The sequence below is a fragment of the Polypterus senegalus genome, chromosome 6 (genome assembly GCF_016835505.1).
Source record: "Polypterus senegalus isolate Bchr_013 chromosome 6, ASM1683550v1, whole genome shotgun sequence".
In the NCBI taxonomy this organism is placed as follows: Eukaryota; Metazoa; Chordata; class Cladistia; order Polypteriformes; family Polypteridae; genus Polypterus; species Polypterus senegalus.
Window position 1 is genome coordinate 147,327,564 of NC_053159.1, and position 17,135 is coordinate 147,344,698.

At 35.4% G+C, this 17,135-nt stretch overlaps 1 protein-coding gene across 1 annotated transcript in view; it reads left to right on the forward strand.

Annotated features, from left to right (window-relative positions):
• Positions 1-17,135, forward strand: part of LOC120530667 (low-density lipoprotein receptor-related protein 1B-like) — a 1,848,048-nt gene that overhangs the window by 773,089 nt on the left and 1,057,824 nt on the right. Inside the window, exon 7 of the mRNA XM_039755091.1 lies at positions 6,621-6,878. Within this exon, the coding sequence (XP_039611025.1) occupies positions 6,621-6,878 (258 nt within the window). The remainder of the gene's footprint in view (positions 1-6,620; positions 6,879-17,135) is intronic.

Consider the following 17,135-nt stretch of genomic DNA (forward strand, 5'->3'; position numbering starts at 1 on the left):
TAAAAAATCTGGTTAAAAAGTCCACTGCCATCTCCACTGAACACCTCCATGCTTCCACAGGTATGTAACCTGTACCAACAACCTTTCCATTCTTCATCCTCTTCATAGCTGTCCTTACTTCCTCCTTGCTAATCCATTGCACTTCCTGATTCACTATCTCCACATCATCCAACCTTCTCTCTCTATCATTCACTTCATTGATGAGCCTCTCAAAGTACTGTTTCCATTTGCTTAACACATCATCCTTGCTTGTGAGTATGTTTCCATCTTTATCCTTTATCATGCTAATCTGCTGCACATCTTTCCCAGTTCGGTCCTGCTGTCTAGCCAATCAGTACAGGTTCTTTTCTCCCTCCTTAGTGTTCAACCACTCATACAACTCATCATACGCCTTTAGTTTAGCTTTTGCCACCTCTCTCTTCACCGTATGCCTTATCTCCTTTTACTCTTGTCTACTTTCTGCATCTCTCTAACTATATCACGTTTGCGCCAACCTCTTCCTCTTTATACTCTCCTGTACTTCCCCATTCCACCAAAAGGTTTCCTTTTCCTCCTTCCTCTGTCTAGATGTCATGCCAAGCAACCTTCTAGCTGTCACCCTTACTACTTCTGCTGTATTTGTCCTACTGTCTGGTAATTCTTCACTGCCACCCATTGTCTGTCTTACATCCTCCCTAAACTCAACCTTATAGTCTTCCTTTTTCAACTTCCACCATTTGATCCTTGACTCTACTCTCGATCTCCTTCTCTTCTTAATCTCCAGCATCATCCTACAGACCACCATCCTATGCTGCCTAACTACACTTTCCCCTGCCACCACTTTGCAGTCTTCAGTCTCCTTCAGATTGACCCTCCTACAGTACATAAAATATAATCTACCTGTGTGCATCTTCCTCCACTCTTGTATGTCACACTATGTTCCTCCCTCTCCTTAAAATATGTATTTACCACAGCCATGTCCATCCTTATCACAAAATCAACTATCTTCTGACCTTCTTCATTCCTCTCCTTAACACCATACCTACCCATTACCTCCTCATCTCCTCTGTTCCCTTCACCAACATGTCCATTGGAATCCGCTCCAATCACCACATGGCCTGGTGACGAGCTTAGCAATAGTAGTCCGCAAGTCTGATACAGCCAATGACTAGAAGTCAAGCAATGTGACATCGGCTTAAAGTATATCTGAAACAAAGTTGAATTCAATAAAACACAAAAAAACTAAATGCTGAACACATAAACAGCATGCAAATAACAAAACATTCTCAAATTTCATTAATCCAGTTGAGGGTTATATGGTGGCTGGAGTCTGTAAATGCAGCTCAGGTGCCCAGCCCACCACAGACCCTGTTCACATACATAATCACATTATACCAAATTAATAAAATAAAATAAAATTACTATTCAACCTACATGCATATCTTCGGCATGCAGAAAGTAATCAGGAGTTATATTGTTTAGACTTTTATCCTGTTGTCTTGAAATTGTCTTTGTGACCATTTCTGTGTTATCAAGAATATATATATATATATATATATATATATATATATATATATATATATATATATATATATATATATATATATATATATATATAAAAATAAAGTCAGGACAAAAGATTATTTACTTATTTACATATTTATCTCTGTCTACTTGCAATTATATCTTTGGTGTATTTAAACCCACCAAACAATGAAAGATGCCATACTTGTGCTGTCATATTTTAGCAACAGAGAGAATGCATGAGCAAAAGATTTTCCAGTTTAAGTAATTCAAAATCCTTGGCAGAGGAGGCTCCTGTTTTGCTAATGGTTAAGTATGAAAGGTATATAAAGACAATTTTAAATGTATTTCAGCTGTCAGTAGAGATAAGACCATAGACAGTAAAAAAAAATCATTGTCTTTTGTTATTTAGACTAATGAAAATGACTGAACAATGGTAATGCCTGAGTTTAATGGACTTGCTAAGATCCATAAAGGTGACACATAGCTGAATACATTATATATGCAAGGGTTTATGAAAGAAGCCCTGTGGGATTTCAGAAACCTTGTATGGAATTTGCAAAATACAGTTGGTTATAAACTGATTCTTAATCATATAATGTGTTTATTCTTTGCCAAAGATACAAAGCTTGCTGGATAGGTGCAAGACAGTGTCATTCTCATATATCACTTAAATTATTTGTTAACGGGCAAAAAATGCCGATATCTTGTACAAAGGCCTATTTTTACTAGATCTTACTTTTTATTTGAACATCATTAACTATAACAGCCAAGTTTAAAGGGTTTGCTTTGCTTTTTAAATTTTTCTTCCTTCTTAGACATTCTGGTGAGTGTTCAGACCATAGTGTATGTGTGTGTTTATATATTTATTTATTTAAAGAGCTTCTGTAAAAAGCCAAATTGTCCCCTGGAGACAAATAAAGTTCTAAAGTAGAACTTCTAAATTAGGGCCATTTAGCATCATGGAGAGCTCTTAAGCTGTTGAAAAACACATCTTTAAAGAAAAAGATTCATCTGACATTTCTCAGAGTAATCCACTTCGTCATATTTCCTGTGCTTCAAAAAAAGTTTACATTTCAGTGTTGTTACTGTACCTGCTTCTATGCACTAACTTCACCAATTTCCTTCAAAATTACCGGTGTGAAACTGAAATGACCGACTGCAGTGCTATGTCATTCAATTACAGCAAAAGGCTGGTGAAGTGACAAGCTCTGTGCTGATCTAACTGCAATGCTAGAAGAAATGTATTGCTGTATAGAGTTAAGTCTTCTTAATGGAGATGCAACCTGTGAACTGCAAATCTCAGGAAACTAGCAAATGTCAAGTTATATGAGCAAGTAAAGAGAGCTGCCTATTGTAAAGTTTAAAAAAGTGAGATTCAGAAAACAGAACTCTCTTTTTTCCTGGAACTCTTTGGCTTTAAAAGCACATTGGAACTTCAAATTTTAGCATTTTTTGTACTGCTTTCCATTTTTTGTCAACAGTAAATACAATACTTTTGGTTTGACATTTAAAAACTTTTTGAAGGTAATTCAGAATTGAGACTCTACAGTAGGCCTTTCCTGGGCCTTACACTATTTCAAACTGACGACTTACTTATTTTGTCTGAAGAACATTAAAATATAGATTATTAAGTTAAAAAGTGGTGCGGTGGATGGTAGTACTTCAGGGACCCTGAAAACTGAACTTGATGTTATTTTGAAGGCACTGGATGAGTAGGATTGACAACTAACTTTTCATTGACATCATTCAATTCTGTTAATGGGATTACTCCCGCAGATAGTACAGGTTAAACCATGCTGCATCTTGGGCTGTGGCACTTTAAAAGCATTTAAAGTCTGAGAATGAAAATGTCTGGGATAAAATATAAGAGGCTTCTCAGCTTTTCCTTTCTGTAGTATGGGGAACCATTAACTTCTACAGCAGGGCTGTTCAATTGCAATTTCAGTTGGGCCAGATTTTCATAGCAAGAAATTTAGCTGTGCCAGACATTTTCAGCAGTCGATAAGCAGCACATGATGACAAATTTTAAATCAACATAAATGAATGTATTTAAAAACAAGTAATGTTTATTCATTGTTTCCCTTTTACATTTGGTTACATCTGCCTCAGGTACATCACAAATGTATATAAAAAAAACCAACAAAAAAGCTATAACTGACCAGAATCTGAGGTAGTAGCAATACTTTTTTTCCACTTTTGAAATAAAAAATAAACATTTTGCTTACATCTGACCCAGGCACATCTCAAAGTGCATAAAATCAAAAAAAGTGCACAGTATTAGCAGTAACATTGATTTCCCTTTTGAAATATGAGATCCTCCTGATATGACAGAGGTTAAAGTTGAATTCGACAGCAAATTTTTTTCATGTTGAGCAAGGCACCACATATGGCGTGAAAGTGGATTGGTACATTTATTTCAATGATTTGTCTTTAAAATGTCTTTGTACTGAGTTCTTGGGAGTCAAGTAATGAATTATTAACTATAATCATTACTATTTTTTTTGCTTTTCTAAATCTTATTTTCCAGGTTTCTTTGTTGATTAGCTCCCATTGACAAATTTATTGGTAACAGAACATACAATGCACATACCGGAATGACTGAAGTAACAACTAACAAAGTGGCATTTTTGATACCATGTTAACAAAGTTTTTCTGTACTCCGTGAATGAAGAGAATGATAGAGAGAGAAGGTTGGATGATGTGGAGATAGTGAATCGGGAAGTGCAATGGATTAGCAAGGAGGAAGTAAGGACAGCTATGAAGAGGATGAAGAATGGAAAGGTTGTTGGTACAGGTTACATACCTGTGGAAGCATGGAGGTGTTCAGTGGAGATGGCAGTTTTACCCGGTAAAACGATTGTAATACACCTTCAACCTTAAAGTTCAGAGTTCATCACATCGCTGTGCATGACAAACCAGCGGGCAGGTGACTGCTTGTACATGTTTACTGATGGACAGGCCAGCATTTTGCATGGAGTATGCTTTAATTCAAAAGATAAACGGTATGCAAAGAGGCACAAACTTAAGGTAATTGGTGAAATTCACACCTTAGAGTGCCACCCAAAATCAGAAGGGACAACTGAATTTCACGGGGCGCAGATATATTCATAACAGCAAAACAACAAAACAAGCTATAACTGAACAGAATCTGAGTGTGTGATGTTAGGACCTTAAATTGCAATAAGTAATGAAAGTGTAAAAAAATGTGTTACAGTGTATGTATGGCATGTCATGCTTTATGTATATATCTGTTTAATTATATCTGAAATACACATTTACATCTGGCCAACAAGTTCAACAATTAACTAATAGACAGACGTTGTTAGGTTCCATTTATGTCAATCATTTTCAGACTACTGTATTGCCCTCTCTCTTTATACAAACCTGCATTTTCATGTATACTCATTTAATTAGTAAAGTTTGTAATTGCATTTGCCTGTGAGCTTTTTATAGCAGTTTAAGCCTACCCTTAGTGAGAGTCAATCAGTCAGTCATTATCCAACCCCCTACATCCTAACAGAGGGTCATGGGGTCTGCTGGAGCCAATCCCAGCCAACACAGGGTGCAAGGCAGGAACCAACCCAGGGCAGCTCAGTGAGAGTGCTATACAAAAATAAACTGAATTGAAAATCAAATTGAATGTTCTCTCAGAATCGAAGCATCCACCTTAATAAAACAATAAGTGTCTCTATGTCTGTCTAAGTGTCCATCAGGTTGTCTCTGTCATTCCACAAAATGGTGCATCACAAATAGAGAATCGGGAGCCCAGGATTCCCGGACATTTTTCATTCCCGCATTCCCGGGAATTAAACTGCTGTAATTCCCGGGAAACCAGGAACTGCCAAGCTCGCATATATAGCGTGTAAAAATCGATCAAGAAATAACAGTTATAGTTAAAAATAATTAAGTGGCACGGTTTTTTGACCCACGATGTAATGTGTTGCTCATTAATTCAGTCAACAACAGACCAGCAGCAGTCAGTCTCCTGACTCAGTGGACTGGGAGAGTCCGCACTCTGCAGCTCACGAATGCCGGGATGGGGCAGACTTCATTGACGTCTGTCAGACAACAGCTTTGAACAGTAACTTGTTATTGCAATGCGTCAGTCTGTTGCATCTGCATTATCTGTGCCAAGAAACTTGCTCTCACAGAATGATGTCAAGAAACTGGATGCATCAGTAAAAGCTGAAATGGCGGTGTTTCAGAGCAACGGCAAGGGTAGGTGTTGTTTAGAACAAGTGTATCAGTATCTTATGACTGTGCCACCTACTTCAGTGGAGGCAAAGCGTGCTTTCTCAGCGGCTGGCTTACTCTGCATGAATGTGCACTCTCGCCTGGACGACCGCACACTGGACACGTTGTGCTTTCTACGCTCTTATTACCGCAACTAACTAGATACATGTACTTATATGACAGCATGAACTGCTTGTAGTTAAAGTTAGTTTTTTATTGGTGTCAAAATATTGCAGTAGTTTTATTAAAAAATAAGTGTTGATCGTTCTAAAACCATTCACATGTGAGATGCCCATGCACTGTGTCATCCCCAGGCGCCCGGGATTCCCGGGAATGAAATGTGGATTCCCGAATTCCCGGGAATGGATAAACCCATCTGGGAATGAATTCCCTAATCACAAACATTTGTAGAAATAAAATGCATTACATTTGTCATTCCAATAAATGGTGAATCACAAATATTAATATTCCTTTTATGAGTCCCACGCCAAATGGCATATAACAGACACACATGAATCACATTTTTCATTTCACTAGTGGCACTTCACAAACATTTGAATTAATGCATTTTATTACTTACTAGTGTTTGTGATACCATTTGTTGGAATGACAAATACAGCACATTTTATTACTACATGTGTCGTTACAAAATAATTTCTAATAGATGGTTCACTGCTAACATTAATGCTGAGGTCTGCATTGATTACTTAGATTTCAAACCGTCTTAGATGAGTAGCACAGTTAGTAGTCCTTTAACTGGTCTTGAACATGAAGTGATCATTTAATAAACATTCTTTGATTATTAAGGAACTCATTACTTCTATCTTAAAGCTGTCATTTTTTTTAAATATAATTTGCTATGCTTTTTATTTTCATTTCAGATTCAACAGACAGGCCTCCAGTCCTGCTATTAGGAAGTTCAGAAGGTATTTTAGCAACTTACCTCAACGGTATGAGACTGAATTCTCTCCAGCCCTTTGATATCAATGGAAATCTCACCTTTGACTTTCTTTATGAAGAAGAAGCTGTTTGTTGGGTTACTGAAAGTGAATCTTCAAATCAGCTTCAATGCGCCAAGATAACAAAGCTTAAAGCATTTACGGAGAAACAGGTGATCAGAACACCGCAGAGCTTTCAGAGTAAGTTTGTTTAATTATTTAAACATGTGGTTCCACAACATGTCCTTTTTGTGATGTGGTAAGATTTGTCAATGCCTTTAAAACAATTGCTTTGTAACATTCCTTCAGAAAACTGCGGGAAGGAATTAATTTGTGACACCCAAATGAGCTATTTATCCACAGCTGAAGCTATTTGATAATTTAATTTAGTTTTATTTATTTTAAAGGTATTATTTTAGATCATTAGTAGTAAGGGATGCTATCTTAAATTTTTAGAAGACTGCATTTAAATTCTGGGCTAGTCTGTAAATCTATATATCATATATTGTATGTACTTCCCAAGTCCATATGAAGTTTTATATAGATTTTCATTTCACATCTAAACAACATCCAAGATAGTTCAGCTGGCAATTTTAAATTCACATTGCATGAATGACTGTGACTATGTGTGTAAGTATTTCCTGCAAAAGACTGGTAGCCTTTTGAGTATTTACTTCTGTCTTACGTTACCAGGCTCAGGCTCCATCTTGGTCCAGAGCTGAAAAAGGAATGATTAAACTCATTACAATAACATCTAGGTACCATTAAAGGAATATGCCACCCAAAAATAATCATTTATTATATATTACTTACCCCATGCAGTTTGTACTGATGGCCAAGAAGAAATTTTATTTGCATAATGAAGAAAAACAATTGTGACCAGTGCAGTACAATGGCAAACAATATGAAAATTGAAAAAAGAAAAAAAATCTTCCATTACATGTGTAACATAATCAGTTATCAGTTATAATGTCAGTTATCTAGCGATTAACTCAAAATGTGCAAAATGCATACTTTTTTTGTTTTTACTAAAATGATGTTAAATATATACTTATAAAATAATCAGCACACATCATAAAAAGGAAACTAAAACCACATGGGAATTACTTTTTCAACTGAAGATTGGACTCTTGACCAACAAATGTGGGGGAGAGGTGGGTCCTCAATTAAAAATGTCAATCGCATGAGTCATCAGCAGCATTGAAAATGCAACTCCAGGAGGCTGCCCTCTATCAAAAACATGAGCATTTCTGGGGGTGTCCAAACTTTTAACTGGTAGTGTGTATAGCATACCAAGAGACATTGACAACTAGGTGGTTGGTAAAGCAATGTTCTAGTAAAGCAAAATGACGTGTTAAGCTAGTAATGTAATAAATATAAGCACTTTAGACTGGTCATTGAAAACAAATTTAACTTTGCATCACACAGTCTGAAAGTAAGGTCATAATGGATTTCCTTTAGAAACAATGTACAATATGTGACTGAGGCCAGGAGTTCCTTTAGACATTAGTCTTCCAGCCTGTGCAGCCCCTTGTAATATTATTACTGTAACCCAAACAACATTATATGACTGCCACTACCCAACAACCCTTAACAAAGAAAGGATGCATTATTGTCTTCTAAGACAATACTTATTCCTTAAACAACAACAATCGAAGCGATTGAGAAGTCTAACAGTATGTTAGGTTATATAGCACAATGTGTGGAGTACAAGTCAAAGGAAGTTATGCTTTATCTTTATAACGCACAGGTGAGGCCTCCAAGCTACAAAAAAGACATAGCAGCACTGGAACAAGGCCAGAGAAGAGCAATTAGGCTGATTCCAGGGCTACAGTGGAAGAATTATGAAGAAAGGTTAAAAGAGCTGAGCCTTTTCAGTTTAACCAAAAGAAGATTAAGAGGAAACATAACTGAAGTGTTTACAATTATGAAGGAAATTAGAACAGTGGATTGAGACTGTTATTTTAAAATGAGTTTAGCAAGAACACAGGGACACAGCTCAAAACAATAATAGGCTACCAAGTAGTGTAGTAGACAGAAGGACTTTAGAGACCTTTAAAACACTCATAACATCAAGTTGAGTTTTGAAGATTTAAGTGGATAGAACTGGCGAGGTTTGTTGGACTGAATGATTTGTTCTCATCTAAAACTTTCTCATGTTCTAATGTTTAAAAGTCTGGTTATTGAATTGGGGCCCAAGAAAAAAAACAGAATAACAACTCCAAATTACTTAATTTTAAATCCTTATATTTTTCAAGCAAAGGAAGTTTTAATTTTGTTTTTACTCTCCTCTCTTAGCTTTAGGCCACAGCATATGTTCTCAGATCAGACTTTTGACTTTTACTATTTTAGCCATTTTAACTTGCAGACTAGAAATTATTCAATTTAACCTATTATTTAATTTCATCTTTCCTTTGCTATTTGCAAAGTACTTTGAGCTACACTTATGTATGAAAATGTACCACATAAATAAATGTTGCTGTTGTTGCTTTTAGAAAGGATCGATCAAGAACTTCACGGAGAGTGGGGAGCTATTTCAAGGCTGAAATGCACAAACCCATTTTTGCACATATTAAGACAACATATGTTTCCATTATAAAGTTACCTGTATATTTATTTCTATTAGATTCTGTTCTGTTTACCTTTTAAAGATATCCTTTTTTGAAAATGTAATTTTTTATCTCCAAATTTAATAACACAACCCATTATCTGCCTTATAGCAGTAAAGAGAAAGATTTAAATAGCACATGCTTATGATGCACTCTTTTGTTTCATTTATTCAGGTGTATACTTCATCCTTCTTCAAGTAAACATTAGTCTTTGATCTCCATTTCATCTACCACATGATGTGTCCTCATTAATCAAACTTCAAAAAGGAATACACGCCATGGCTTGTAGTGGATGCATAATGAGTGCTGTAATAATTTTGGATTACATTTTTACTTCATTTTCGGCAAGATGCCAGTGATTTTTCTGTTAAGCCAAGGAGAAAATCAATACATATGTCGGAAGCATTAGGAAACTGTTAGTCACTGTTTTTATTTATATTATGTTTTATTTCAGTCTTTCCCAGTAAAGCATAAGGGTAATTCCTTTTATTTTAGTGAAAGCAAAACAAAAGCAAGGTGTCTTTTATCTTGCCTGGTTTAAATTATGGTAAAGTAAGGATGACTTTTATTGAATATTTCTACCAATTTAAATAAGCTGTAGGAAAGGGAGAACATAGAATGGATTCAGAAAGTATTTAGATCCTTTCACTTTTATTGTGTTGCAGATTTAATGCTATACTTAAGACTTCAAACTTTATTTAATACTAGATTTAATGCTTTAGCCTACAGTAGAATTGCTTCCAAATGGCTGCCTACACCATATTGAATCAAAGGTATAAATACTTATATGAATGAGAAATTTCAGATTTTGTTTTTTAATACCTTTGTAAACTTTTCTAAAAACTTGCTTTTACTTTGTCATTATGGGTTATTAAGTGTAGAATGGTAGAAAATATTACAAATGTATCCACTTCAAATATAATGTAAGTGTAGGTATCTGAATACAACAAACACCTTAATGTGAAAATGATACTTGTTTAAACATTTCTTTAGTGTTGCTACATTCAAACCTATAATCAAATTTTGCTGATATTAAATAGTTCATGCTGTTTTTAAAATAACTAGAACATAAACCTAAATTGGTGTGGTAATGGTGGAATGGGATGGATTACACTCAAAGTTAAGCAATTCTTTATAAATTCAAATTTTTTATAAATTCATTTTTTTTATAAATTCACAATATTGACCCTTTTTAAATTTACATAGGGAATGCTAATTTTGGAAGTCATGTTTTGAAATAATTTCTCAGTTTAAATGAAAATGTATCAGGACCACAATTTTAGAAAGTTACCTTTTTGTGATATGCACCACAGTGAATGGAAGTGACTGTCAAATTTTGTCCCATTTTTTGTTGACTTTTCTTCATAGTTGTGCTTTTATCATTTTATCTAAATCAGCTGATAATTCAGTGTGTAGAAAACGTGATGGCATTTAACTACAAGTACAAACATGATACTATGTCCTAGATCACCCATATGATACTTACTGGTTTAAAATTATGTCAGATTTCCTCAGACTAACATGAGTGAGTAAAAGTTCAAAACCTTTAGGATCATTTGTACGTAGTGAAGCCCTGAAAACAGCACTGATGTATGAGGTGTGTTATTTTCTGAAATTGTCTGATGGAGTGTAGATTCAAGTTTTAATGTGATTCGATGGCTTTTTAGTTTTGTCTCTCTGATCACTTTTTTATAAGTATATAGAATCATTATTGTCACAGTGAAATTCTTACTTGTATGTGTTAATCAGCATGCAACAAGTTAAAACCCTCCGGCACCATAGAAATTTGCATAGGTAACGAAATACAAAAAAAGATGCATCAGAAGCACAAGCACAGTAATCCCTTGTTTATCGCGGGAGATAGGTTCCAAGGCTGGCCGCAATAACTGAATTTCCGCGAAGTAGAGACACCATATTTATTTATTTATTTAATGTGTATTTGGACGTTTTTAAACCCTCCCTGTACTGTTTACAACCCACCCTTTACTCTATTAATAACAGGTTTAGCAATATGAAATCAGTAGATAAGTTTACATTTACTGTATAGTGAAGTACACATACCTATATATGACGTGATAATGGTGATGAATATGCTGTGCAGTAAAAATGACGACGATGAAGGTGATGATGACTTTTACTGCGCAGCCGATGTCTGTATTTTACGTCTCTTCAGACGGCGGTGCCATTTCCTGGGGCACCTCTTCCACGGTTTCCAAAGGTGTATCCGTAGTAGTAGTAGGAACTGGCTATTTTTTGCGTGGCTGCAAAAATGTTGTGATCGGCAGTTGCTACCGCTGCTTCTTTTTCCGGTCGATTAGTAGCTTGTAGGCGGTCATGACATCGTCAATCTTGCTACAAAATTGGACAGATCGAAGAAACCACAAAAAAATCACACACAGTACAGTGTAAAGTAAACCACTTGGCGAGAAAGCTTGAAGCGAAATGGCCGCAACAGAGAGACAAGGGGAGGTGCTGTAGGATCTGGGCATCAGTCAAAGCACCAATCATGGGCCCGATTAGAAAGCGGGAAGCTGTGATTTGTCGTCTCCCTCCCATGTACCAATTACAGCCCATGTTACAACTCACATAGTCACTGAACTTGTTTTGTTGTTCTTAGACTAGGAAATACTACTGCTATATTTAAAAATCCGCGAAGTCGTGAACCGCGAAGTAGCGAGGGATTACTGAATACCTATCTGGCTCTGATTTGAAGGTAGTTTTATTATGTTGTTATTGTTATGTCTGTGGTGAAACAAACACAGAGGAAATCAGTGACCAGAAGATGAAAATTGTAAATGCAGGCCAAGCCTATATTCGATAACCAAAAGTAGATCTTAATCTTTAAACAAGGCCAAGAATCATACTGTACTTGAAAGCAAAGTAAAAATTCTGAATATTAGAAATCTGAAATCATATCAAGGAACAAGGGAAGCACACACCATCAAAAAGTCTTTTGTTTTTGTTCAAATTCAGATAACAGGAAGTGAGTAGTGCTGATCGTTATACTGTTGATCTGATGACACCACAGTTCGTAGCCTAAGGTCATCCCGTGGCAGCAGGCAGGGACCTGGAATAGATTCAAGGCATGATCATAATGTGGAGACTTAAAGGACTCAAAGAAATGGGAAACTGTGATTAACCAAACAAACTAGATCTACATTTAAATGGTTTATTGTAGATAAAAAAAATAGTCTACAAGGAAATAAGGCTAATAAACATAAAAATGATCAAAAAAGAAAATTAGGCAAAGTAATATAAAATATTCAAGGAAATAACAAAATATAATTAAAGAAATCAACCACAAGGAAATAATGCCAAGTCAAGATCAAAAAGTCCTCAAAATACAAAAGGTCCAAGGCCAAAATATTCATAAGGGCTAAAACCTATATAACCAAAAAAGACTAGTCCTAAAAATATCAGACAGATAAAAATAAAAGCAAAGCTGACCTGAAAATATGGTGTAAAAGCAAAGAGAACTAGCAACACAGAGAAATCTTCAATGCCTTGACCATACAACTGGGGCCTATGCAGCCCTTAAGTATGGCCTCTAAGGCTGAAGTCATCCTTTTTCCTCTTTCCAAATGTAAACCCATCTTTACGTGTGAAATAAGGTTAATAATGACTCATTTGTTTATATTAATTTGGTTTAGTTTTGGTGCTCCTTACATCAAGTTGATCATACTGTACATGCACTAGCCGTGGATGCATGCCATTTTCTTATGGTACCTCTAGTTTTGCAAAGCTTGAGACATATCATTTTTGTTGAGACTGTGATACAGAAGTTCTGATTCAATCCTGTGGTAATTTTTGAAGCTATATTTTTGTGACATTTACCAACTATCCTGTAAATGGTCTGTGTATGGTTACTGTGTGCTGTGATTATTTTTGAAATTGATGCACTTGACACATAAAATTATTTTCTATTTAATCATTTTGTGACTGATGAATTTGATATATGCACACTGATTATTTTGCTTCTTTTGTTGTTTACTATAATTAATGTTTCTTTGAAAAAATGTATGAAAGTCCAGATTGTCTGACTGCTCTTTATAGCTGACAGTGATCCCTCGCTATATCGTGCTTCGACTTTCGTGGCTTCACTCCATTGCGGATTTTAAATGTAAGCATATCTAAATATAGATCACGGATTTTTCGCTGTTTCACGGATTTCTGCGCACAATGGGTCTTTTAATTTATGGTACATGCTTCCTCAGTTGGTTTGCCTAGTTGATTTCATGCAAGGGACACTATTGGCAGATGGCTGAGAACCTACCCAATCAGAGCACATATTACGTATTAAATAAAACTCCTCAATGATATACGATATGCTTCCCGCTCGGTGCTTCTCATACTTGAAAGCCGAACAGGACGTGATTGATTTGATTGTTTGCTTTTCTCTGTCTCTGTCTCTCTGACATTCTCTGCTCCTGACGGAGGGGGTGTGAGCAGAGGGGCTGTTCGCACACTGGCCTAGACGATATGGACGCTCCTCTAAAAAATACTGAAAGACTACCTTCACATTGCTCCCTGCAGCTGCTTTGTCGGTCGGTGCTTTGCATACTTAAAAGCCTGAACAGCCCTACTGATTTTTGATTGTTTACTTTTCTCTCTCTCTGTCTCTCTCTCTGACATTCTCTGCTCCTGACGCACACTCCTTTAAAGAGGAAGATATGTTTGCATTCTTTTAATTGTGAGACGGAACTATCATCTCTGTCTTGTCATGGAGCACAGTTTAAACTTTTGACTAAAGGGTGTTATTTCATTTCTAGAGGGCTCTAATAATGTTAAAAACGTATTTAGAAGGTCGTAAACAGGTATTCTATGTTCTAACTGCGAAAATATTCAATTTATAAATAAAGAATCCTACTTTGTGGAAATTCATTCATCACGGTAGAGTCTGGAACGGATTAACCATGATAAACGAGGGTTTACTGTACTTCTTAATGGGTAATCAACCTAATATGATTCACCTTTGTAGCTTTATTTGTAATTCAGATTTAGTTACTTAAAGTTAAACTCCTTTTCATGAAGTGTTTCGGTTATTTTGTCCACCCCATGTCTCCCCATTTTTAATAGTGTATATCCAGTATTACTGATTGTGGGGTTATTTTGTCCACCCCATGTCTCCCCGTTTTTAATAGTGTATATCCAGTATTACTGATTGTGAGCAGAGCTAAGTGTCCATATACCTACACTCAAGAACATGAATTACAACTTTGGAGTATGTTTTTCTACTGTTTGTATTCTTAACAGATTGCACTGTTGTTTTGGCCTATTCTTAATATATCTTACACTGCATGAATTTCAGAAGGGTAGTTTTGTAGTCTAGTGAAAAACAGATAATTGCTATTTAGAAGAACAATAAACACCAAAAGTACAAGAGGTAAAGTATAGCTACAAATTTGTGTCTAATATAGTGAGTTTAACAGCAGATACCTTCAAGAAGTTTTACATACAGTAATGGTTTCACTTTCTGTATTTTATTGTACCTTATACTTCTACTTATTATTGTTCACGGTTTTATTTAAGAGAAAATATATCTTTGGTTAAAGATAATAGCAAAAATGAAAACAGTAATACAAAAGAAAGCATATAATTTTCTGTTTACCAACACAACAGGATAAAAAACAAAATTGAATCTGCACTAAATGAATCTAGTGGGCAGCTCTGTTAGTCAAGAGATGCTTGTTATTGGGCTGTGTAAAATCATCATTGGCAAATTGGACAGGAAACATAAATGTGCTTAGCTGCTTCTCACAGAAAATGACTCGAATGCTACTGTCAATTTCATTAATAATAAACTTTGCATGAGATCACATCATGTTAGAGCCTGATTTTTAAACCACTTGTAGAGTGGGTTTGAACTTCAACAATGATGTAACATTCTATAGTTTCATTTACTAAAAGGACAGCTTGAATTATCCAGATTTTATAGCAGTTTTTGTAATTAAGAATTTCTTTTTCGAAAATGTGTATTTTTTTATTATCTGACCACGGTGAATATTGACTATCTATCCATGATGAATATATTTGGGATTAGCTGTTGCCATTACTGTTTAACTTACAATTTCTGTATTAGCATACACACTGCATTGTTTGATAGATAGATAGATAAATGCCAGAAGAGGGATTTTTAGTTTTTTTTAAAAAGCTCAAGGAATATTGTTACAAACAACAGTAATCCTCTCAAGCACATACAAGAATTACAAAGAAAAAAAATGAATAATTAAATAATAATAATTAAAGATGTCATGTCACAAGCTAAAAATACATTTTGTCTTAACATTCATAATATCCATAATTGGTATCATATGTAATTTTTTATTTGTGGTGGACTGGCATACTTCAACCTGGCTTGGACCTGTTGCTTTCAGATTTGGTAAATTGGGGTCAGGCTACCCTGAACCGGACCAAGTTAATAGTCTATAATTTATTGATTGACATACATAGTACAACACTATATAAGTTCAGATGTTCAATTTATCTAAAATGGACAAAGCAGATAAGAGAATGAAAGTATATAATTATTTTATAGCACACTCTTGACAAATTATTAGGAACACTATACTAATACTGGTGTAGGGTCTTGTGAAAGTCATATTCACAAAGCCAGTTCAGAATGGCAAGAATACCAGTTTTAACACATAGGTGGAGTCAATCAGTACATGAAAAGTGATGCTTGATGGTGGTAACACTTCTTAAATGTATTTCTGTAATTGACAAGATGTGTGATGGATTTAATTTCTCATATCCACTTTAGGAGTCACGATTCTACTATACTAGATTATTTCTCTTATGAATACCTTGACCTTGTACTAAAGTTGCAGCAGGTCTAGGTCACAGATCAAAAGGCTTTAAATAAAATATATTATAAGCATGCTAAAGGCAAAAGCTAACAGTTAACAAGGACAGAAGTTGTTCAATATATGATGATAGAGTGAAAAGTCATATTTATCAGTAGAAATAAACTAAAAACCTAAGTTTTTCATTGCATAGATTCCACAAGATGTTGGAAATATTCCTTTGAGATTCTGGTCCATGTTAACATAATTGCATGATGCATTTTCTGCAGATTTGTCAGCTACACATTCATATTGTGAATCTCCTGTTGTACTACATCCTGCATCCTTCTATTGGATTCAGGCCCACTGACCAGGAAGGCCATTGAAGAACACTGAACTCATTGTCATGTTCATTAAATTATTTTGGGACTACTTTTGCTTTGTGACATTGTGCACTATCATGCTGCCATTAGAAGATGGGTAAATTGTGGCCATGAAGGGATGCACATGGTCAGCGACAATACTAAAATGGACCGTAACTTTCAAAAGATGATTTAGTAGTATTAACAGTCCAAAGTGTGCCAAATAAATATTCCTCATGCTATTACACCACCACCAACAGCCTAGAGGCTTGACACAGGACAGGCTGGGTCCACGGATTCATGCCATTAGCACAATATCTATCTATCTATCTATCTATCTATCTATCTATCTATCTATCTATCTATCTATCTATCTATCTATCTATCTATCTATTTGTCTGTCTGGAAGCCCTCAATACAGGCATACAGTAGGTATCTGTTGATCTGCAGTATTGATGAATAAAATTACATTTTAAATATACATACTCTAATTAAAGAAAATGTTAAAGAATGCTAATATAACGTTGGTTGCTCAACGTGAACAATGAGATAGTTTGGTAGGAAAAAGTTGACATTACCTATTTTTAATAAGATTCACTGGCTCACATGGACTTTATTGCTAAAAACAACAAACTTAAGAAAGATGCAGTTGCAGGGCCTGTTTCAGCATAAAGCCAGCTGGGCTTTTCCCACTTGTATACCGCA